At 41.7% G+C, this 24,309-nt stretch overlaps 1 protein-coding gene across 7 annotated transcripts in view; it reads left to right on the top strand.

Moving 5' to 3' along the window:
* Positions 1-24,309, top strand: part of lamb3 (laminin subunit beta 3) — a 90,876-nt gene that overhangs the window by 39,705 nt on the left and 26,862 nt on the right. For all 7 annotated transcript variants that reach the window (XM_062978638.1, XM_016993335.2, XM_008109815.3 and 4 more), the window contains 8 exons: positions 9,410-9,524; positions 9,807-9,880; positions 10,764-10,955; positions 12,074-12,137; positions 13,696-13,883; positions 16,077-16,197; positions 17,202-17,390; positions 19,394-19,549. In XM_062978638.1, coding sequence (XP_062834708.1) covers positions 9,410-9,524; positions 9,807-9,880; positions 10,764-10,955; positions 12,074-12,137; positions 13,696-13,883; positions 16,077-16,197; positions 17,202-17,390; positions 19,394-19,549 — 1,099 coding nt within the window. The remainder of the gene's footprint in view (positions 1-9,409; positions 9,525-9,806; positions 9,881-10,763; positions 10,956-12,073; positions 12,138-13,695; positions 13,884-16,076; positions 16,198-17,201; positions 17,391-19,393; positions 19,550-24,309) is intronic.

Genomic DNA, 24,309 nt, shown 5'->3' with positions numbered 1-24,309 from the left:
TGCTTTGACAAGTAGGCAATCGGCCTTTGCCATGAACCTAGTGGTTGGGTCAATACTCCAACCGCTGTCCCTTCCCGCTCTGCAGCGAACAGAGTGAATGGTTTTTCCAAATCGGGCAGTCCTAATGCTGGAGATGACATCAATGCTTCTTTTAATGCCTTAAACGCCTGTTGACATTCTTCTGTCCACTCAAACGGATCTTCTCTTCCACCTCTCGTAGCCTGGTACAGCGGCTTAGCCAACACGGCGTAGTTGGGGATCCACTGTCTGCAATATCCTGCTGATCCCAAAAATTCCCGCACCTGTCGCCGGGTACTGGGAGTGGGGATGGCACAAACAACTTCCTTTCTTTCAGCTCCTAACATCTTCTTTCCTTCGGTCAGATGGAACCCCAAATATTTCACCGTGGGACAGCACAACTGGGCCTTTTTCCTTGATACTTTGTAACCCTTTATTTCTAATTCCTTGAGTAGCCTCAAAGTATGGTCTCTACTGCCCTCTAGTGTCCGGCAAGCGACAAGCAGGTCATCTACATACTGAAGCCAAATTCCCTCTTCCTTAGGTATTACAAAATCCTGTAAGTCTTTGGCCAGGGCTTGACCAAAAATGGTCGGGCTGTCCCGGAACCCCTGAGGAAGGCGTGTCCAAACATACTGGGTCCTTTGCCCTGACTGCTGAGATTCCCACTGGAAAGCAAAGATCGGTTGGGATACAGGGGCCAATCGAATGCAAAAGAATGCATCCTTTAAATCCAATACAGTAAACCATTTGGCAAATGCTGGTACTAGACTCATCATGATGTATGGATTAGGCACTACTGGGGTTAGGGGAACGGTGACTTGATTTACAGCCCGCAAATCTTGAACTGGGCGATATTCTCCTTGTCCTCCAGGTTTCTTGACTGGGAGCAGGGGCGTGTTCCATGGGGAACTGCATGGTACCAATATCCCATGCTGCAGAAGTCGCTCTAGATGCTTTCTGATCCCCTGCACCGCTTCTCGACTGACGGGATACTGTGGCTTACATATGGGTCCCATTCCTCTTTTCACTTCCACCACCACCGGTGGAACATATTTAGCTAATCCTGGAGGATTATCTTCTGCCCACACTAAAGGAGTCTCATGCCATGGCCATTGTATTTCTTCAGTAAAAATCCTAACTTGAAACAGTCTCCATTCCTCTTCCATGGGAAATGATAGTTCCATTTGTCCATTCTTCATGAACTGGAGTTGTGCTTGTAATTTTGATAAAATGTCCCTTCCCAATAAAGGGACTGGGCAGTCTGGAAGATATAACATCTTATGCTTGACCTGATGTCCGGCCAGATTGCAGGTGCGTTCCTTGAGGAAGGGGCACTTCTGGGTCTTCCCAGACACCCCTATTACTTTCGTAGTTTCCCGAGTTGGTGGACTAATTTTTGTATTTACTACTGATTTTTCGGCACCTGTGTCCACTAAAAAGTCCAATTGTTGGTCCCCGATTTCAAGTGTGACCATCGGCTCCCCGGGGTCCAACAAAACAAGAGCCTGGCTTCCTCATTCCTCTCCTCCATCCATATCTTCCCATTCTTCTTCCATCACAGCTGCTGCAGCTATCACCTCTCTCGCAGGAAAAGGTACGTAGTTTCCACGTCCTCTTCCCCTTCCTGGGTTTCTTCCTCTCTCAGGCCTTCCTCTTTCTCTCAGTCCTTCCTGACTTCCTTCTCTTCCTTCTGGGCATTCACCTTTCCAGTGTCCAAACTTCTTACATTTAGCACATTGGTCTCGACCTAACCTCCGAGGGGGCCCTCTTCTTCCTCCTTGTCCCCCTCTGGCATATCCTCCTCTTCCTCTCTGTCCACTTGCACTCTGTTCCATCATGGTGACTAATGCTTGGTATTCCTGCTTCTTCTTCCTGTCCTTCTTCTCTTCTTCTACCTGGTCCCTTGCCATATAAACTTGATCTGCGAGTGCCAACAATTCATTTATAGTCTTTCCTAGAAATCCTGGTTGCTTTTGAATCTTTCTCCGGATGTCAGGAGCCGCTTGACTGATAAAAGACTGTTGAATCGCCCTCCTACCGTTTTCATCCTCCAAATTATACGGGCTATACTTTCTATATGCTGCCTCCAGCCTTTCCAAAAAGGCTGTTGGTGACTCAGATTTTTCCTGTACCACTCCCTGAATTTTTATAATGTTGACGGGTCGCGGCGGGCCCCTCTTTACCGCTTCTACCAATATACGCTGGAATCCTCTCAGTCTCTGCAAATGTCCTTCTTCTGCGGTGTCCCATTGGGGATCTATTTCCACAGGAAACCTCTGTGCTCCCCACTCGGCTGCATCACCATCTTGTGGGGCCCCAACCTGGGCTATGGCTACCCCATTATTCAACACTGCTCTTCTCTCTTCTGATGTGAACAACATATTCAACAATTGTCTGCAATCTTGCCAGGTGGGATTATGGGTTGCCATAATCCCTTCCAATAGCCTAGCCATAGCTTGGGGTTCTTCACTATAAGGTGGAGTATTATTTTTCCAATTCAAAATGTCACTACTACTGAAAGGCACTACCTGGTATGCTTGAACTATCTCATTCCTGTTGTTTATCACAGGCACCGTTCTCAAGGGCATCTGGAGGGCCGGTCCGGTCGGTGAATCACCAGGCCACACCGGAGCTCCATGTCTCCGAGTTTGTGCCGGAGAAGCATCACTGGGCATCCGTTGTGACCTTTTCTTTTCCTTTGTTTCCTCCTGATATTTTTCTAGGCTAGGATAGTGTTTCTTGGCTGCTTCGGTTGACTCTGGAGAGTAGGGTGGGGGTCCCGTTCCTAGTGTAGGTGCACCGGAAACTGTTCCCTGGGGTGGGGGCGGTGGCAAGGGTGGCGGCAGTAATTCCTGTTGTTTAGCCTGTACACTCAACTGTAAATCTGGGTAGTCCTCCTCATTGGATTGGAAAACTTCCTTCTTTTTCCCTTCCTTCTTCACCACCATACATTTGCCATTCCTGCACTGTCGAACCCAACCTGGATCTTCTCTAACTACCCGTTCCCAAGTAGCAATATAGACCCACTGGTTCGGATGATTCACAGCACAATATTCTTCCACTGTTCGGATCAGTTTCAGATCCCACGTTCCTTCTACTTGCCAACCTAACCCAAACTCTGGCCATTCTCCCTGACACAAATTCCTCAGTCTATAATCTCTCAGGTCCCTTGGATTGCCTGCTACGGCTCTGATAGCAAAAGAGCCAAAATTATCTAAGATGCATTGTAAGGGAGTGGAGCTCTTTGAATTTTTCCCTCCCATCCTGCCTAATAGAGGGGACTGCCTTGGCCTGGGCACCCGGCCTCTCAACGGCATGCGTCAGGAAACACAAGACAGAGCCCCTTTCTACCTCCCTGGGAACTTTTTTTGTGCCCCTCCCGGCGCCGGTGTTCCCTTAATGTCTCATGCAACCACTATACTTGCCAGATTTCTGTAGACGTCGGACCAACCTTCGCCCCTGGACTTTTTCCCTGGATCCTTTTCCCTCCTGGCTGGTTTCTATGGAACCTCGCTGGTGTTGCAGCTCCCACCGTCAGTCGGCGTTGGCATCAGAGGCAAGCACCGCAGCCGGTCTTGCAATATTCAGGGGCCCCTTCTCGTCTCACGGTAGTTGCCTCCGGCCCCCACCGCCGAGTTGGGGCCGTCCTGCCAACGGGATCCGTCTCCAACCTCCTGGCCCGCCTTATAGGAAATCACGTCGGGGTCACCAGAAAATGTAGCGGAACCTTTGTGCTACGGTCCTTGTTGAGCGCAGTGGATGGATTGGAGACGGACAACTGGAATAATTCCAAGAAAGCAGTTTTATTTGGCTAATGGCCACTAGGGTTCCCCCTCGCACAAAATAAGTGCTTTTCCCAGGGAGAACCCCCAGTGGCGGGCTGAGTAAATATTTATACACACTACAGGGTTCGGGTTATGCCCGCCCACAAGCAAATTCATTGGCTTAGAGTTGTGACGCTGCCTGACTTGGACCCAATCAGTGCTGACCAGCGGGCCGGCCGCACTCTTTCTGTGCCGTGCTCACAATCATTCAGAGCGCCTGCGTACGCATGCGCTGTTTGTTTATCTTTAGCTTTCATTTCTTCAGAAACACATGATTTCCCAGAAGTCACATGTTTCTGTGAGTTTATGCACCCGGGTCGCTAGCTGTCGCCATCTCTGCCCATATATGGTATTTCCTGGGGTTCTTTAACCTCCCGCCTCACTAGGAGAACACTTAAAGGAATGAGAAAACTGAATATGGGATATACAATAATATCACATTCCTGTGAATAGAATACAGTGTTCCCTCACTTGATTAGCTTCTGATAGCCTGTTGCCGCTTCAAAGCCTGGCTGATTGCTGCCTGGGGAATCTTTTGTTGGGAGGTGTTAACAAAGGATTCCTCCAGGCAGCTACCAGCCAGGCCTTGAAACTGCTGGCCATAAGCTAATCAAGGTGGCAAACTGCAACATTCACAGTAGCTCAAGCAGACAAGGTTTCGTTCTCCCACCCTGAACATTCCATGGATATGTGTTGTGAAAGATTTTAATGGTCGGAATCATTGGGTTGCTGTGAGTTTTCCAGGCTGTCTGGCAATGTTCCAGAAGCATTCTCTCCTGATGCTTCACCCACATCTATGGCAAGCATCCTCAGAGGTTGTGAGGTCTGTTGGAATCTAGGCAAGTCAGCCTGGAAAACTCACAGCAACCCAATGATTCCGACCATTAAAATCTTTTACAACACATATCCATGGAATGTTCAGGGTGGGAGAAAGAACTCTTGTCTGTCTGTTGGAGGCCAGTGTGACTGTTGCCATTAAATCACCTTGATTAGCATTGAAAAGCTTTGCAGCTTCAAAGCCTGGCTATTTCCTGCTTGAGGGAATCCTTTGTTGGGAGGTGTTAATCAATCTGAAACATTCACACTTGCCTCAGGCAGGCAAGAGTTCTTTATCCCACCCTGAACATTCCACATATATAGAAACCCGTCTTGTCTAGATTCCAAAAGACCTCGCAACCTCTGAGGATGCCTGCCATAGATATGGGTGAAGCGACAGGAGAGAATGCTTCTGGAACCAGTTGTCCAAAGCTTTCATGGCCAGAATCACTGGTTTGCTGTGGGTTTCCCAGTATGTATTGCCATGTTTCAGAAGCATTCTCTCCTGATGTTTCGCCCACATCTATGGCAAGCATCCTCAGTGGTTGTGAGGTCTGTTTGAAACTAGGGAAGGGGGGCTTAAATATTTGTTGAAAGTCCAGGTTGGAAGAGAAAGAACTCTTGTCTGTTGGAGGCAAGTGTGAATGTTGCAATAGGCCACCTTGATTAGCACTGAATAGCCTTGCAGCTTCAAAGACTGGCTGCTTCCTACCTGAGGGAATCCTTTGTTGGGAGGTGTGAGCTGCCCCTGATTGATTCATGTCTGGAATTCCTCTGTTTTTGTGTGTGTTGTTCTTTATTTACTGTCCTGATTTAGAGTTTTTAAATACTGGTAGCCAGATATTGTTCATTTTCATGGTTTCCTCCTTTCTGTTGAAATTGTCCACATGCTTCTTGTGGATTTCAATGGCTTCTCTGTGTAGTTTGACATGGTGGTTGTGAGAGTGGTCCAGCATTTCTGTCTTCTCAAATAATATACTGTGTCCAGGTTTTACCCCTTGGCTTAAATGGCTAAGGGGGGAAAGGAAGGGCCTTGAGACTGTTAGGAATTATGGGAGTTGTAGTCCAAAACACCTGCAGGGCCAAAGTTTTCCCATGCCTGGTGCACTTGCTGTTACATCTTTGCTGGAAAATAATTCTGTGTGCATTTAGAAAAGCATAAATACTACATATTTCAAGTAATGCATCATCATTTGATCATTTCATAGAATTCCAGCAGATTCTCAGGATGTGTAGGATGCATGGGAGTGGGAATTTATGAGTGGCTGTCACACAGCCATATAGCCCGGAATACCAAGGCAGAATAACCCACAATATCTGCTTTGAACTGGGTTATCTAATTCCACACTGCCCTATATCCCTGTTCAATGTTTGGTGCTAAATTTGCAAATACAGTAGAGTCCCACTTATCCAACGTTCTGGATTATCCAATGCATTTTTGTAGTCAATGTTTTCAATACATCGTGATATTTTGGCACTAAATTCGTAAATACAGTAATTACTACATAGCCTTACTGTGTATTGAACTGCCTTTTCTGTCAAATTTGTTGTATAACATGATGTTTTGGTGCTTAATTTGTAAAATCATAACCTAATTTGATGTTCAATAGGCTTTTCCTTAATCCCTCCTTATTATCCAAAATATTCGCTTATCCAACGTTTTGCCGGCCTGTTTATGTTGGATAAGTGAGACTTTACTGTATAGTAATTCCAACATAACATTGGAGTCCCAGTGGCGAAGTGTGTTAAAGCACTGAGCTGCTGAACTTGCAGACCGAAAGGTCGCAGGTTCAAATCCTGGGAGTGGAGTGAGTGCCTGCTGTTAGCTCCAGCTCCTGCCAACCTAGCAGTTCGAAAACATGCCAATGTGTATAGATCAATAGGCGGGAAGGTAGCGGTGCTCCATGCAGTCATGCCGGCCACATGACCTTGGAGGTGTCTACGGACAACGCTGGCTCTCCGGCTTAGAAATGGAGATGAGCACCAACCCCCAGAATCAGACATGACTGGACTTAACGTCTGGGGAAAACCTTTACCTTTACCTTTTACATAACATTACCATGTATTGAACTGCTTTTTTCTGTTGATTTGTTGTAAAACATGATGTTTTGGTGCTTAATTTGTATAATCTTAATGTAATTTGATGTTTAATAGGCTTTTCCTTAATCCCTCCTTATTATCCAACATTTTTGCTTATCCAACGCTTTTATTTTTCAGTGAATGTTTTTTTTGGGGGGGGGGGCACCAAAATTCTTTTCGCCTACACTTAAAAAATACCTAGGGCCGGCTCTGCATACTATCCATGAAGGGGGCACGAAATGAAAGAGCCTATTTTCGGATGAAACAAAATAAAAAGTTGCACAGTTTCTGTTTATTTGTTTGGCTTTCTGGCCACGTGGTTTTCCTCATGCGGCCCAAGGAGGCGGAAGCGGAAAACAGAGTAGAACGAATGAAACAAAACAAAATGGATAGCAATTTCATACAAATGCACATCAGTAGAAACCAATACCCAAAGATCACATCCCAGAGAGGCAACTTGGAATGATAGCATAGTTGATGATATTGAAAGGCACCAAGAAATCTAGCAGAATCAATAGGGACATGTTCCCATATTCAGTTCCCTGCATAGGTTATCCACGAAATCAGCCAACATTGTTTACAGCATACTTAGACCTTAAGCCAAATTGAAATGGACAACCCATTTCATTCAAGAGTCCATTGAGCTCAGAGACAACACCCACTACAGAATCTTGTCTAAAAAGAAGATATTGGAGTCTGGCTAATAATTTTCTAGTGTGGTCATGTTCAAGGAGGTTTTTTTCTCAGTAGAGGTTTTATCATAACCTCTTTCAGCATTGCCTTACTTCAGTGAGGCATTCCCCATTCCCCATTAAGCAGTCTCCCATTTTTTCTTGTTCTATAAACCTGGAAGGGGACAGTTTGAGTACTCACGAGGAACCTTGAACTTCTCCAAGCATTCTATCACATTCTCAGACTGCACACATTGAAACATAGTCACTATCATGGGGAAAACAGGAGTTAATGTTATATCTGCAGAGCTGTATTGATGTCAGATCTCTCTTTCCAAGTATATGCTCTATATTGTAGTGTTTGTTCTGTTTCTGGCAAAGGATAGGCTACAATATATGTTTGCTAACAGATAACCTGATCCCAGAGGTAAGTATACCCCATGAAGAAGGACATAATGTCTAACTGATAGAGAGCAAGTACTAAGGTACATACACCATCTTATTGTGACTCTTGACTTGCAGCCATCTAATCTTGAAGTTATTGAACACCACAAGAAGAAAGACATAGTATCTAACTGGTACTGATCAGTCATAAGGTTGACAGAGTATAGGGTTACAGCCTGTGCTGGATGGGTTTACACTCCCCCTGAAGTCACAGATTCGCAGCTTGGGTGTTCTCCTGGATTCATCATTGAGCCTGGAACCTCAGGTTTCAGCAGTGGCAGGGATTATTTGCACAATTAAAACTTGTGCACCAGTTGCACTCGTACTTTGGGAAGTCAGACTTGGCTATGGTAGTTCTGACTCTTGTTACATCCTAAATAGACTATTGCAATACACTCAATGTGGGATTGCCTTTGAAGACTATTCAGAAGCTTCAAGTGGTCCAACGGATGGCAACCAAGCATACAGCGAGCAGACAATTCCCCTGTTACGCCAGCTTCACTGGCTGCCAGTTTGCTACTGAGTACAATTCAAAGTGCTGGCTTTAGCCTATAAAGCCCTAAATGGCTGCAGCCCAGCTTACCTGTCTGAACGTATCTCCCTCTATGAACCATTGCGGAGATTAGGATCTTCTGAGGAGGCCGTGCTCTTGGTCCCACCTCCTTTGTAAAGCACAGTTGGTGGGAATGAGAGACAAGGCCTTTTCAGTGGTGGTCCCTCGGCTGTGGAACTCCCTCCCCAGTGATATTCAATCTGCTCCTTCCCTTCTAGCCTTCAGAAAGAAAGTTAAAACATGGCTATGTGATCAAGCTTTTGGAGAATTGCAGTGTAATAAATAAACATAGAATCTGTGCAATGACAATTGGAATGGCCATGTATTATGACTTTGGATGATGTGATTTTAATCACTGATGTAATCGTTTTTAGACGATTTAATTCTGTTTTATAATGTGGATGTTTACCAGTTCTATGTTAATTTAAGGCATTGAATTGTTCCTGATATGTAAGGCTGAGTCCCCCTCAGTTTTGAGTATGGTACAAATATGGTAAATAAAAAATAAATAAAAGTGAAAATCAACATATGGCTCCTCTTTAAAATTAGCTATTGAACAATTGCTTTCTTAACAACTCATTTGTAAACACCAAATGATTATTAATCTAAAATAAATTGATCCCCCCCTTTCACATTAACCAAAATATAGTTTACTTTCATGTATTAAGCAGGATGAGTCTTAACATGAGCAAGACATTCACACCAGAAATTGATTTTGATTGTCATGTAAAGGCAGCAACATGTTAGTTTTTTTATTTCTTATTTTGTTAAGAGAGGTAATTGTGAAATTTAAGTCAAGGCCTAAATAACCTGATTAGAATTGGGAACCAGTTGTCATTTTATATTCTGCCCCAGGCAGCAATTTAGGCATGGCATTTTTATTTACATACAACAAATATAATGAATATTTCAGTTTAGCAAACAATATTGTTTTCTAAAGCATGGCCATCCCTTTTCTTGGGCATCCTAATCTGCTTTTATTTGTGTGTGTTCATTTTCAGTGGCAACTGAAATGTTGTCGGTGTGATTCCAGAACCCCTCGTGTGTTCAACAGTCACCGGATAGAAAACGTCCTGTCTTCGGCTGGACACATGAAATGGTGGCAGTCCCAGAATGGTAAGCTTCTGTCTTTCTTATGATGTATTCAAGAGGAAAAAGAGCATGTAAACACTCTTGATGTGAACGTGCTGTAAGATGGTTGTCTGGCTTGGAAATTTTATGATAGGCATGATGGGCTGAAAGGGGCCAAGGGTTCTGTAGATTCAGCAAACAGGGTCTGGATTTGAATAGATTATGTGCAAAGAGGAAATGAATAACCTGTCTGACAGGAAAAGTCTTTTGTTTTTACAACCTCTATGACTTGCTACTCTGACCACGGTCCCTTCTGTCTCCTCACAGATGTGAATCACGTCTCTCTTCAGCTAGATCTGGATAAGAAGTTTCAGCTTGATAGCATCCTGTTGGACTTTAGGGTATGTGCGAGGCTGTCATGATAGTAACTAGGATTAACAAACTCTGAATTCATGTGGTTTCTGCAAGTCAAGGAGAATTTGAATTTGTGCATTTATTAGTGTTTCTGACAAAGTCAAGCAGCCAGATTCTTTGTAAAATGATGACAGTGGTTGTATGTTAATCCATATGTTCAAATGCATGTTCATCTCATCTGTCAGTATGTCACAACAGAAAAGACATGATAGAGTCCAAAGCCTAGAAACATGATTTTTTAAAAAAACAATGCATTATGCATTCCTCAGCCAGATTGCGATTCTCGAAATGGTATCCAAAATGTATTTTTATATGTTTTGGTTCCATCTTCAGACTAAAGCCGGCTTGAGTCCCCTCGGGTAAGAAAGGGGGGGGGGTAAAAATGTTGTAAATAAATAAATAAATATATTGGCCTGGGACTATGAGAATAGTAACATGTATTGATGTGGTCAATGGCTTCTTTGATGACCCATGCTGAAATGGCAAAAAATACAGTTCTATGCCATGGAAGTTTTAATTTTTCAAGAAAAGACTTCTTTTGAAATACAAGCAAGTTTGGCATGGTGCTTTAGTGATATATTAAGTAAATAATCCTGTTTGTGGCATTGGCTGTTGGGCTTAAGTGATCTGTGGTGCCTCTTCTTATGTTATTATTATCTGGCAGTTTTGCTCACTGAAATGTACAGAAAAAATAATTTCCAAGTTTCAACTGAACATAGTTCAGCTATGGCTCAATCCCTCTCCTTTTTAGTTCTGTATTCAAAGGAAACATCAGGCTTGTTTTACTTGTCAGAGGCTGGTTCTCATCCTGTCACAGTGAGGATGGTGAAATGATCGAACACTGTTCTCTCTTCCCTTCACTCTCCTCAGAGCCCTTTGCCAGTTGGAATGGTGATCGAGCGTTCCACCGACTTTGGCACAACCTGGAAGGTTTATCAGTACTTGTCCACAGATTGTGCTACATCATTTCCACAGATCTCCAGTGGTCTCCCACAGACATGGCAGGATGTGCGTTGCCAGGATATGCAGACTCAGCACAGACCACCTCAGAATGGAGGAAAGGTATATCCACATGCAATAACCTGTCAGTTGAGAAAGTGAATGCAATACTTATGGGCTCAAGAAAACTGCGAGGATATAGTGGGCCCACTGTATTTACAGAGGTTTCGTTCTGAAACCTGCTGCAGATATGGAACACCTCATACTATTAAATGGCAATGACATGCACACACATGCTTCAGGGGATCTGGATCATGCAGACTCCAAAGGACACTATACTACCAAACTTTTGCATTATTAAAACCCAGATAGTTTTTCAGTACCATCAGCAAAGTTCATTTACTCAGCTTTCAAGCCAACTAATCTTTATTTCTCTCTAAACAGAATAGCAAACAATTTTTTGTGGTGCTAGCATATATCACTGGAATCCAGCTTCTTTGTAATTGTCATCCGAGTTCATCATTTTTGAAAATTATTATTATTGTATGGGTATTATTGGTATTAGTATTTATATTTTGCCTTTTCTCTCTCAAAGGAGACTCAAAGTGGTTAACATTAAAAATCATACCCAAAAAAAGTGCTTTGGTCAATTTTTTGGTCAATGCACTGACATACCATGATATGCTTTGGTGTGACCAGAACCCTTCTTAGAAAAATTAGGACTTAGACGAACTCCATGAATAGTTCCTTTAAAATGTTGTGCATTAAAAACCACATTAATCACTACTTATCTTTATTTTACAATTTTATTTATTTATTTATTACTGTATTTAAAAGAGTGCTATCACTTTTTGCATGAAAGGGAAAAAAATATCCAGGCAAGCAGCCTCATCTCTAAGTTCTGGTAGCTAGCTGCTGCCATGCCAGTGAGGTGGTGATTCTTATTTTGATTTCCATATGAACTTTAAAGGCTCTGTCCAGAACATTTATCCTGTCCTCAGAACAGATTCAGCATTTTGTGTAACACCTTTAACATTCAAACTAGAAGCTGGATCAGATTTACCACAACAGTAATATAGTAGCCACGATGACCATTATATGCTATTGATACTATTACACCATTATTTGTAGACTTTTCGTGATCACATAAAAGACATATTCATAATTGTGAAATGAAACTAACAATTCAAGGTAGGAGTATTATTGATCTTTAACATGTTTTCGTTTTCTGTCCTTCTAAGATCGAGTTCAACCCCATTGGTCTTGCATCTGGGATGACAACATCTCACAGCCAAAATGTCAACAGTATGTACATACCAATGTCTGTACAATGTGTGGTTCATTGCAGAGGTGGACTAGAGAAATTTTATTGAAAAATTACAGAAAGCAGATATGCCTGGGTACCAAAGCTCATGATTCCTTCTAATTTATTTTGAAGATACATCAGTCTTGGTTTTTAAACCTGATAGAACAGACAGATGCTACTTCTCTTTTTAAGATGGGTGGAGGAAACGGCTTACAGATCGAACCTACATTTTGCATGAAGAAGATACTAGGTTGAATTGTGGCATCTTAATTTTTTGCGTCTCATAGGCTTAGCATGGGGATTTTGTTAACCAGTTAAAATTCATGAGTAAACCAGGGTTTTTTTTGGTTTTTTTTTTCAGTCACCTGAAAATTTTCAGGGGTAGTTTGAACCCCTACTCCCCCCCCCCCCAGGCTACAGGGCTGCTTACTATTCATAGAGAGAATCAAGAATATGTCATTGTCAGAGCATTAAGTTCCAATGTTTTTCATGTTGAGCTGTGTCTTTTCCACTTTTTACGTGTTTTTACAATGAGACTTTTACAGTGTTAGCATAAGTTTTCAACAGAGATGAATTATTTGTCATTTATGCTAAGGGAAGTAGTAATCCATGGCATTGATGACAGTGGGATGGTAAATTGTTTTAGTCTGGATGGTAAAGGAACTGCTTGAGGTGCCAAAGTGCAGGGTCTTACTCCTTAGATAGTCCCCATTAAGTTCAGATAAACCTGTAGTTTATTTACCAGTCCACTAACATTGAAGTCACCAGGTGTACTGATTGGCAGGTACATTGGGCAGTTATAGTGACATATACAGATGGTTTCTCTGAGTGAGCATGTGAATTACTATTGTAATATCACCTCATGATTCTTATATAGCATTATGGTAGAGCAGCGATGGCCAGCCTCTGGCTTGGGGGTAGATGTGGCCCATGGGGATTACACATCAAACTCAGAAGATCCTCCAGTTATTATACCTCATTAAATTTGGAATAAAACAAAAATAGACTTTTTAAACCATGAGAAGGTATAATTTATTACCCATAATTCTTTGCACTCTAGTTAGAATTAGAATAAAAATACACAGAGATTTAATTTTTATTGATACATTGTACACATTTGGCTTCACCTTCTTTGGTTTAGCCCCTAAGTCCTAATTTTTCTTTAGTATCCTTAGTTCCTCTCATTGCTGGAATTCAGTTTTTTCCCCAAACCATCCAATTCAGATGAGAAAGGGCTGAAAACATTTTCCTATTTCTACCTCAGAGCAGTTGTATATCATCCTTGGCATGCATATTTTTTAAAGAAAGAGGCTCCAGCTTTTTGACTGGAGTCAGAGGTGGTAATCCCTGAGGCCCAGTATTTAGCCATTTTGCTTCTGATTTCTTAAATGTAGTTATTGTGAGCTAGTAGTCATCCAATTCATTCTCCTATATAATTTTATGAAGAAAATTACCCACTTTTTGATCTTATTTTGTCCCTGTCCCCCTAGGTAATGAATCCGGCCATTTTCTAACTAGGTATTTCAGATGTGTGTGTTTTATTTTGGTTTCAAATAGATCTGGCAGAATTCACCAATTTGAGAGTGAATTTCACACAGTTGTCCCGCCTTCCACACCAGGGATATCGATTGCCTAGTGCTTTCTATGCCTTGACGGAAATGCAAGTGCAAGGGAGCTGCTTCTGCCATGGGCATGCTGACCGCTGTGCTGCCCCAGATGCTTCTTCTGGAGAACCAGGTGCTATGGTGAGTGTGAAGGTAGGGAAGTGTTGCTAGATGCAATGACTTCCCAGTTGTAGCATTAGATTCTAGTATGTCTCCTCTGCATTCCTTTTACTTGAACATGCTATCCTCCTTCCAGTCTGTCCACATAGTGGGCAGAAGGTTGGAGTGAGTGCTGGCTAGACAAGATGGTCTGCTTTTGGTGGAGAGAAGGCATATCTGTTTGGCACCATATCTAGCTATACCATCAATGTGGATTAATTTTGTGAGAGCCAGCATGGTGTTGTGGTTTGAGTGTGAAATTATTGTCAAACCAATGTTAGTGCTTTAACAATATTTTTTAACTAGTAGAGTATGGAAGCTTATCCTTTTAAAGATATGCATTGTGACCCTGAACTCAAGTCCTAAGGAACAAGTAGAAATGAAAAGAGTTCATTTGCTAAGAATAACAGTAACAAAATAGTTCACTATAGTTGTCCTCACCGCAGGAACAAAATAAATGCTTTCTTCTTGAAATAGATTTCTTCTTGATATGATGGCAGGAAAAAACTAAAGGAAATAGTTCAACTTCTTTCTTCTTCATGAAGTTTCAGGATGGCCTTGACTGGTAGTGCAGCAAGATAAACATTCACTCTCTGCATTGATATCAGCTTCCAGCCACCAGCAGTCAGCTACCAGCAGCATTTGCAAGCTCAATGCTTTGTTTTATACACTATGCCCAATTAATACGCTCAACTAACACATAGTAACTGCTCTACTGCAGTAACAAACAGGTTCTGATTCTTATTACTACTTAGGAAAAGCCTATAGTAAACTATTAGTAGAGACAATTATGACTCTGAAGACTAGGGTTGAAATTCTTGCTTGACTTTGAAAACCCATGGTTATCTTGAGCAAGTCAGACTCCCTGAGCTTGAGATTCCTCAGGCACCTTGCTTTTGCCAAAGAGACCTACAACAGGTTGGCCTTAGGGTTGCCATAAATTGGAAACAACTTGAAGGTACACAACAATAACAAATTCCTTTTCTCTTCTGGTCAAGTTTGTACTAAATTGGATATGGATTTTTCCACATTACCAGACAGTGTTGTACTTAATTGTTAAAATTGATCTGATAGAGTACTCAAAAAAAGAAGAAGGAGGAATTACAATGCCTGGGATATTTGCATATATTATGGTAATGCACAGCAGGTTAAACCACTGACTCATTGAACGTGGTGCCTGAAAGTTCAGCGGTTTGAATCCGGGGAGCGGGGTGAGTTCCCACTGTTAGCCCCAGCTTCTGCCAACCTAGCAGTTTGAAAACATGCAAATGTGGGTAGATGAATAGGTACTGCTCCGGCGGGAAGGTAACAGTGCTCCATGCAGTCAAGCTGGCCACGTGACGTTGGAGGTGTCTATGGGCAACGCTGGCTGTTTGGCTTAGAAATGAAGATGAGCACCAACCCCAGAGTCGGACACGACTAGACTTAATGTCAGGGGAAAACCTATACCTTTAACTTTACTATGGTAATTCTATTATCAATAATTGAACAGCTGGGTTCCTCATAATGATAACCAATATTTATTTTTGGTGTGCAGATATTGGTGACTCTGATTTGGCATTTGCAAGAAACAGCCCATGTCCAGTACTTGAAAATACAGTAATACAACTTCCAGAATCCACTAGTGAGTGTAGGAGTTTTGGAGAAAGCAAAATTTTCTAAGCTCTGCAAACATTATACGGTGGAAGCAACCAACATGCAATACTTTAAGAAAGCTAGAGCAGAACTCTTTTGCTGAGCCAAAAGAAACAGGAGAGATAAAATGGGCAAAAAGGCCATTGTACCAGCTTAGTTGGGGAAAAAAATCCCTGACAGTTTCTTCCTCAGCTCTCACTGCTGGAAATATTTGTTTGCATGATGTCTTTTTAGACTGGGATCCCATGGGCATTAACTGGCTTTAAAAATGATTATGGATGTGTGTGTGTGTATGTGTAAGAGCAAGAATGCAAGGAATATTCCTCACTACTTATTACGGCATTTATTCATCCACACATGCAAGGATGAAATATTAAAGGATGTATATCCCTGCCGAAGAGTTTTTTGGTTAAGTGGGGAAAAGTATAGGTAGGGTTAAGTAAAACAAACTACAGTACAATAACTGAGAGGGTGAAAAAACTACTAGATGATGGTGAGGTAAATTGTGAGAATTCAAAACAAATTCCTTGTACCTTCTAGATTCATGGTCATTGTATGTGCCAGCACAACACTGCTGGGGCAAATTGTGACCGTTGTGCAGCATTTTACCATGACCAGCCATGGAGACCTGCTGAAGACAACAGTCCTAATGAATGCCACCGTATGTATGCCTAACCAATATCCTAGGGGAAAATTTTCTAGCTAGTGTTTTTGAACTATAATTTTACTGTTAAAGTCACTGTAGATATTGCTTTAATCATGATTGTTGAAGCGGAATAGTAATATAACAGATAGCTATGCTTTTCACAAACAAGGGATGCTCACTATTCATTGACAAAATTCCCTTCACCAGCTTGAGAAAAAACTTGACTATAGATTAATGACACAGCCTGTGCTTTGCACACTGAAGGTTTCAGGTTTATATCCAGGTAGGTCTGGAAAAGCTATCTGAAATCTTGGAGACCTGCCAGCAATCATTGTCATTGACAGTGCTGCAAAAATGAGTTTGCTATGGCCATTTTTTCTGATGGATTTTAGTAGCAGTATTTCAGAAAAGTATTCTCTCTGCACTCTGTAGGGCCATAGGTATTTTACTTGATGCTAGATGACTTTTGTACCCGAAAGCTCAAATAAAATTATTAAAACACATTTTAAGTGCCTGAATTTTATAAATGGATTGCATTGAGAGGAATACTGAAAGTCATGTTGTCGGAGACATGTGCTAGATAGATGCTGGCAATATCTGCTATGGGATTTGTTGGTTCCAAATTTTTTGTGTTGCAGAGAAACAACATCCTGGTGATGTCAGAGTACCTTGTCAGTATAGGATATGTGGCTGGGTGAAAATGATTTCCTGCTCTCAACATTATTAGTATGCCTTGTAGAAAAAAGGCACATATTTCACCACCTGGGGGAGAAATATAAGTCCAGAAAGAGTACTCAGCAGGAGATGGAGCATGCAAGAGTACTTCATCTGTTAAAACATGTGCAGTGTGGATTATGTTCAAGTTGGATCCACTACAATATGAATGCTTCTCTGTTACAAATGTGTTAGGCGCAATGAAGGAGCCCAAAGCACCATCTACTGGTGAAGTCAAACATTAAAAGCCATTGTTTTCTCAGCTTTCCATGTGACAGATGGCTTGACATTCCTTTTCTATATAGAATGCAACTGTAATGGACACTCCAACAAGTGTCATTTTGATCCAGCTGTGTATGAGGCCAACGGAGGTGTAAGTGGCGGTGTATGTGAAGACTGTCAGCATAATACAGCAGGGGAACATTGTGAACATTGCAAAACCAACTTTTTCCGTAACCAACGATTTGATCTTGGTCACCCAGAAGCTTGCCTCCGTAAGTGGTTGCTAAAGCTTATTTTAATTCTCCAGGAAGATTTATTTATTTTATTTGTATGTAACCATAGCTATTTTGGGATGGCACATTGTGTAGAACTGTTATACAAATATGTAAGATAACCTCTCTTGCAGGAAAAAATATATTCTAAGATATCCAAAGGAAAGATCTGAAAGAAAGACAAAGAAGAAAGGATTTGCAAATTCTCAGAAAAGCTTGATTTCCTCTAACCAGTGTACTTTCTCCTAACAAAAATGGAATTTGAACATTGGGAAATGAGCTACAATACCCTAACTGTTTTAATCCACTTTAAAATCTGATTGATTTTGAGTTGGATTAGAGTGTCTGGTATAGAAATTATGCCCTTCAACATTTCACCAAAGAAAAACTAGATGCATGTAGCCACACAACAGTATAGCGTAGACAAGATAACATAAATTAAATGAGCATGATCATGCAAATTTGGGGAAGGCTGTAGCAATTAGCTTTTGCTTGAGTCTACTCAGAATCCCTCTTTTTCCCGTTGAATGTAAACTACAGCAGCAGCTGTAGTAAGGTGAGGACAAAGTGGAAGGAGAGAGTACCCAAAACATTCAAAATTAAAGAACAGCTGAGAAATTGGGATGATAGAGGATTAATCGAACTGTCCATGCCAAATCAGAACAGTTGGAGACTACAAGAAAGACAACAAAATTCATCTTATATTCTCCTTCCCTTTTCCTTTCATCTTGTTCCCAATTCTTTGGAATTTAGTTTCCCCCCTTTTTCCAGATGCTAAGGTCTTTGTTTTTCTCACTGGACCTAAAAAGGTGATGAAATTTCCCTTTAGCACATAATGGAGAACCCTGAAATAACCAGTAAACCTCATTCCCCCAAGGAATTCACAGGAAGGAACTATACAGCTGCTCTGAATGCAGGCTTGCCAAAAATTACATGGCCTGATTAACTTTTGGAAACATCATGGATATCAGCTGCCAGTTAGAAAAGCTAGAAATTTGATTCCTGTTCCTGGTTGATTTCCTAGCACCTATTTATTAATTTCATTTTGTTACTGCATGCATCTGTGCTGCCAGTACCTTCTTATCTGCTGTGTTTGCTTTCTTGGTGGTTTCCAGTAGCTGGACAATGAAAGTGCATTACAGCAAGTACGAAGAGGAGCCAGTGCAGCAAAAGCTGTTCATCTTTGATAAACAAAGTGTGGTTAAGCAGTCTTGCTTGTTTACTAGTAAGCTTGACAAGCTCTACATCAGGCCCTGTTCATTATCAAATCTGCCCCCTTCCCCAGGGAATTTACAGTTCTGCCTGGCAATGACAGAAATAGGGTAGTATTAATCAAGAACTTAGAAACCTTTTTGCAATACAGATTATAGAGCATACATGAGCCGGATGTACACTACCATATAATTCCAGATTATCTGCTTTGAACTGGAGTTGCTTTCTACACTGCCATGCAATCCAGTTCAAATAGATGATCTGTAATCAGATACTGGATTATATGACAGTGTAGATGGGGCCTCAGCCCCCTAACCGGCAGCTGATATCCAGATTATCTTCTTTAAACTGGATTATATGGCAGTGTAGACTCATATAACCCAGTTCAAAGCAGATAATATGGACTATCTGATTTAATCATCTGGATTATATGGCAGTATAGAAAGCACTTCAGTCTACAGCACCTAGCACCCTTTAGTTAGCATGACTATGGGAGCTGGGGAAGTCCAGATGTTGTAGCCCTGAAAATACCCTTTTGAAGTAAAGGTCTTATGACTTTCAAACTTCAGATCCCAGAATCCTCCAGTCAGATTAACCAATGGCCATGCTAGCTGTGGAATTCTGAGAGTTGTAGTCCAGGAAAATAGTGATTTTTTCCCCGCAAGCTCAAGCTAAATCTATATGTAAATGGCCCCTTGGGACTTCCCCTGTTGTTTTCCATTATTAGAATGCTGCCATTAGCCTTCTGTGTCTTAAAATGCTGTTTAAAACATTGCCTTTATTTTGTCAAGCTTGTGAATGTGATCCGGATGGCACTGTTCCTGGTTCAAGTTGTGACCCTCTGAATGGCCGCTGCGTCTGTAAGGATAATGTACAGGGAGACCGTTGCCACCTATGCAAGCCTGGATTCACACAGTTAACCAACTCCAACCCCCAGGGCTGCCGAGGTTAGTGAGATTCCTAAACAGATCAAGAAATGGACTGCAGTCTTGTTTCAAACCTAGGGCTGAGAGATTTCTGGCTTTCCAAAATGTTTTGTTACATTTGTTATATCTAAATGCTCTCTCTGATGGTATTATGTTCCTGAACAAGAGGTAGACTTTTACCTATTAGAGTAGGAACATGCAGATGTATGAATGTTCCCAAGAGGAACAAAATAAATAAACTTTGCAGCATTGTTGGCTCACTTTAGCATGGAGGCAAGTATGGAGCCTTATTAAACTGACACCTGCTTCTCAGAACTCAAAATGCATAGCAGTCTAAAATAACAAAAGTTTAAGAAATTATTGCTCAATCCATTCAGCACTCTTGTTTTAAACAACAAGCCAAACACTTAGGAGGTTTTGACCTTCATGAATCATCAGCATCTTGTATATATTGCCCTCTGAATTTTACAATTAGAGAAATATTGCTTTTGGAAGTCCTGATGTTAGCTATGATGATTGTGACAGATCCATTCTCTATAGATTTATCTCTTCCTTTTCAAAACCATCTAATCTAATGGACAGCACTGTCCCTGAAGATGATTAATTCCATTGTGCATTGGAGAAAAACATTTCCTTTTTGTTTGTATGCAATCCACAACCAAATGATTAATGGATTATCTCAAATCCATCTCTTTGTTTTGAGGGAGAATAATTTATCTCTGTTCTGTCAATCTGCACTGCCAAGAATTTTATAAAGCTCTAGGAAAACTTTCATTTCTGTTAGTTCTCCTATTCTGTATTTTTTCAGTTTGCTGGCCACTTTAACATGAGTGGTCTTGAGAAACCGGAACATTGATGAAGTGTTGCTTGTTTGGTCGCAGCATCATGAGCACATGTTTGTACACTGTCCCTCCTAACAATGCTGCTGAATATGGGTTGAGTAATTGGATAGTAAATATAGAATCCTATCTGCAAAATCTGCATCCATGGGTTCAAACTTCCACAGTTTGAAAATATTTTTAAAAATTAAAAATAAGCACTGATTTTACCATTTTATATAAGGGACACCCCTTTACTGACCATTGTTTATAATGGGACTTGAGCATCTATGGGGTTTTCCATTCATGGAGGGCCATGGAACCAAAACGGAAGGACCTATTGTGTATACAATACATTTTTAAAGATTGCTGTTGGAAGATCTTCAAGGAAGGAGAGGATATTGAAAAACTCTTACAGTAAGGAAGTCCTTCCTAATGTTTAAGAGAAGTCTCTTATCTTGTAACTTTAATCCACTGTTTGAGCTGTGGATTGTCTATCACAACATCTTATTTATTTATTTATTTATTTATTTATTTATTGCATTTATTTATATCCTACCCTTCTCACCCCTGGGGGGGGGGGGGGTTTCAGGGCAGCCTTACAATTAGCATCATTAGACGCTGAAAAAACCAATATAAACATAATATATAAAAACAGTTACAGTTAAAATGGATAGCATTAGTTAAAACATCCATATAACTATACATTCAAGGGCGCATTCCAAATTGTGATCCAGGTCTGTCCATTATTCATCCTAATTTCATTTTACAGTTAGTACTGCTTCTATTGCTCAAAGGCCTGGTCCCATAGCCAAGTTTTGAGATGTTTACGAAAGGATAAAAGTGATGGGGCCTGTCTGATTTCATTAGGGAGGGCATTCCATAGATGGGGGGCCACCACTGAGAAGGCCCTTTTTCTCGTCCCCACCAGTCGCACTTGAGAAGGTGGTGGGATCGAGAGCAGAGCCTCCCCCGAAGATCTTAAACTACGAGGTGGGTCGTAGCGGGAGATACATTCAGACAAGTAAACTGGGTGGGAACTGTTTAGAGCTTTATAGGCCAAAGCCAGCACCTTGAATTGTGCCCAGTAGTAAATTGGCAGCCAGTGGAGCTGTTGCAACAAGGGAGTGGTATGTTCCCTGTATGCCGCTCCAATTAGCAACCTGGACTAATTGGAGATTCCAAACAGTCTTCAAAGGCAGTTGCAGTAGTCTATTCAGGATGTAACAAGAGTGTGGACCACCGTGGCCAAGTCCGGCTTCCCAAGGTACGGGCACAACTGGCATACAAGTTTTGACTGTGTAAAGGCTCAACAATGAATCTAGGATCACCCCCACGTTGAGAACCTGTGCCTTCAGGGGGAGTGTAACCCCATCCAGCACAGGCTGTAACCCTATACCCTGTTTGGCCTTACGACTGACCAGGAGCACCTCTGTCTTATCTGGATTCAATTTCAATTTGATCGCCCTCATCCAGTCCGATACAGCTGCCAAGCACCAGTTCAGGACTTGGACAGGTGACAGGTGGGAAGGAGTGACAGAGTTGGACATCATCTGTGTACAGGTGACACCATACTCCAAAACTCCTGATGATCTTTCCCAGTGGCTTCATGTAAATGTTAAACAACATGGGGGAACAGTACTGACCCCTGCGGGGCCCCACAAGACAACGGTTGTGGGGCCAAGCAGGTGTCCCCAATAACTTTCTGGGACTGACCCTCCCGGAATGAGTGGAGCCACTGCAAAACAGTACCTCCAAGTCCCATCCCCGCAAGGCATCCTAGAAGGATGCTGTGGTCAACGGTATTCAAGACCGCTGACAGATCCAGTAGAACCAACAGGGACACATTCCCCCTGTCTAGTTTCCAGCATAGATCATCTACTAAGGCGACCAGGGTTGTCTCAGTTCCATGTCCCAGCCTAAAGTCAGACTGTGCTGGATCTAGAAAATCAGTGTCTTCCAAGAATCCCTGGAGTTGCAAGGCAACCACATGTTCCATGACCTTGCCCAAATAGGGGAGATTGGAAATTGGCCAAAAGCTGCCTAATTGACTGGGGTCCAGTGAAGGCATCTTCAGCAGTGGTTTGATCACAGCCATTTTTAGGCTTGCTGGAAATTTGCCTTCTTGAAGGGAGGCATTCACCACCACCTTTACCCACTCTGCCAAACCCCCTCTGGTTTACTTTACCAGCCAGGATGGGCAGGGGTCTAGGATGCATGTGTTTGGTCTCACCTCTCCAAAGATCTTGTCCACATCCTTGAGCTCAACCAATTGAAATGAATCTATGAAAATTGGACAAGCAGTTGCTCATGTTACATCCACAGAGACTGCCATTAATATGGTGTCAAAGTTGGAGCGAATTTTACCTTGAGCAAAAGTGGTACATTTCATACAACCCACAGGCATCATTTCATGGAACATAGGGTACTCAATGGCGGTGACTCAGGATAACTGTGTATTCTGTCTAGTATTGGAGTGAGTAAGCCTCTCTGTTTTGTTGTTCATAAACATGATCAGGAACTGTGCTTATCCACTTGAGTCCTACTTGCAAGTTTTCCAAAGAAATCTAGTTGGCTGTTATGGAAAGATTATGTACAACTAAATGGACATTTAATCTGATCTATCACAGTTATTCTTGTGCCCCTGGGTCCACCAGTTTGAGTTAGTTTTGTGTTTTATATCAGCTCACTGCTCCATCCCCAAAGGGAACATGGCAGTGTGAAAATTTCAAAATGATCCCCACACTGTGGATTGTGGGAAAAGAAGAAAAGTTGCCCCAAAACTTCATAATTACTAAGACTACAATGTCAACAATCTCCCAACCAACATGGTCATTGAGGGGATTGCTCATGACTGTAGTACTCTCGAAGATATAGCCCAAAAGTAATTTTCCTCAGGCTTCAATCCTAATGTGTATCTCTGAATCCCAGTGCTGGGAATGGTGTGGTATATAGCCTCAGCTGAGCTTTGGCTTGATAAACCAAATCTCGTTTTTTGTGTGATATTTTTTATCAATCTTTATTCATTATTAGTATCTCTCAGGCAAATACTGTATTTCTTCCATTTTAAGACAATTGATTGTAAGATGCAAACTAATTTCAGTACCATCAGCTATGTGTGTGTGTGTGTGCGCGCTTTTATTTCTCTCTCTCTCTCCTATCTACCTATCTATCTATCTATCTATCTATCATCTAAGCACCTGCAATTCTAGTATGCATCCTGTTTTTAGAGATGTTTAAAAGAAGCAAAAGGGACATTATCTTGTTTGGGTTGAAATGTATAGGCAGTCTCCAAGTTACAAACATTTGATTTACAAATGACTATCCAAAGCTAATATACTTATATTTTTGTCTGGAGTTACACTGGAAAAAACCCCCTGTTCTGTCTTACAAATTCAACTTAAGAACAAACCTACAGACCCTATCTAGTTCGTAACTTGGACTGCCTGTATTCTTGGGTTTCCTCTATTTCCCCAGCAGGTGGCAGTAGAATCTTTGCTAATTTTGGGAGGATAGCAGAGATGGATAGTGTTACCTTGACTCACAACAACCTAGATTAGTTGTTCAGTTAAAGGTGCTGTATTTCCACACTCGGGCGCACACACCATTTATCTTCCACCTTCTTTCTTTAAGTAGTAGATATTCTGAGATACACTGTCTTTGAATCTGGAGGCTGCATAAAGCCAGTCTGTTGATAGGGACTTGGACTGGTCTAATCTAATTTCAAAGGCATCGTAACCAGCAGTGATCATTATACTTTATGGAGGAAAAAATATATACACTCATGGAATGAAGAATAGGAGATGAGGAAGCTTAGTAAAAACAGGATCTCTCTGTTGGTAGAATCTGGAATTCTCTCATAACCATATGCCATTTTCTTTAAAAGGGTATATTTTTTTGAATTCTAGTTGTTTGAGTTCTGGAGCTTTGGGGATTATAGTCTGCTAAAGGTAACTCTGCCAT

The sequence above is a fragment of the Anolis carolinensis genome, chromosome 4 (assembly GCF_035594765.1).
Source record: "Anolis carolinensis isolate JA03-04 chromosome 4, rAnoCar3.1.pri, whole genome shotgun sequence".
Taxonomy (NCBI): Eukaryota; Metazoa; Chordata; class Lepidosauria; order Squamata; family Dactyloidae; genus Anolis; species Anolis carolinensis.
Note: the sequence above shows the minus strand (reverse complement) of the source record. Positions and strands in the feature narration are given on the sequence as shown.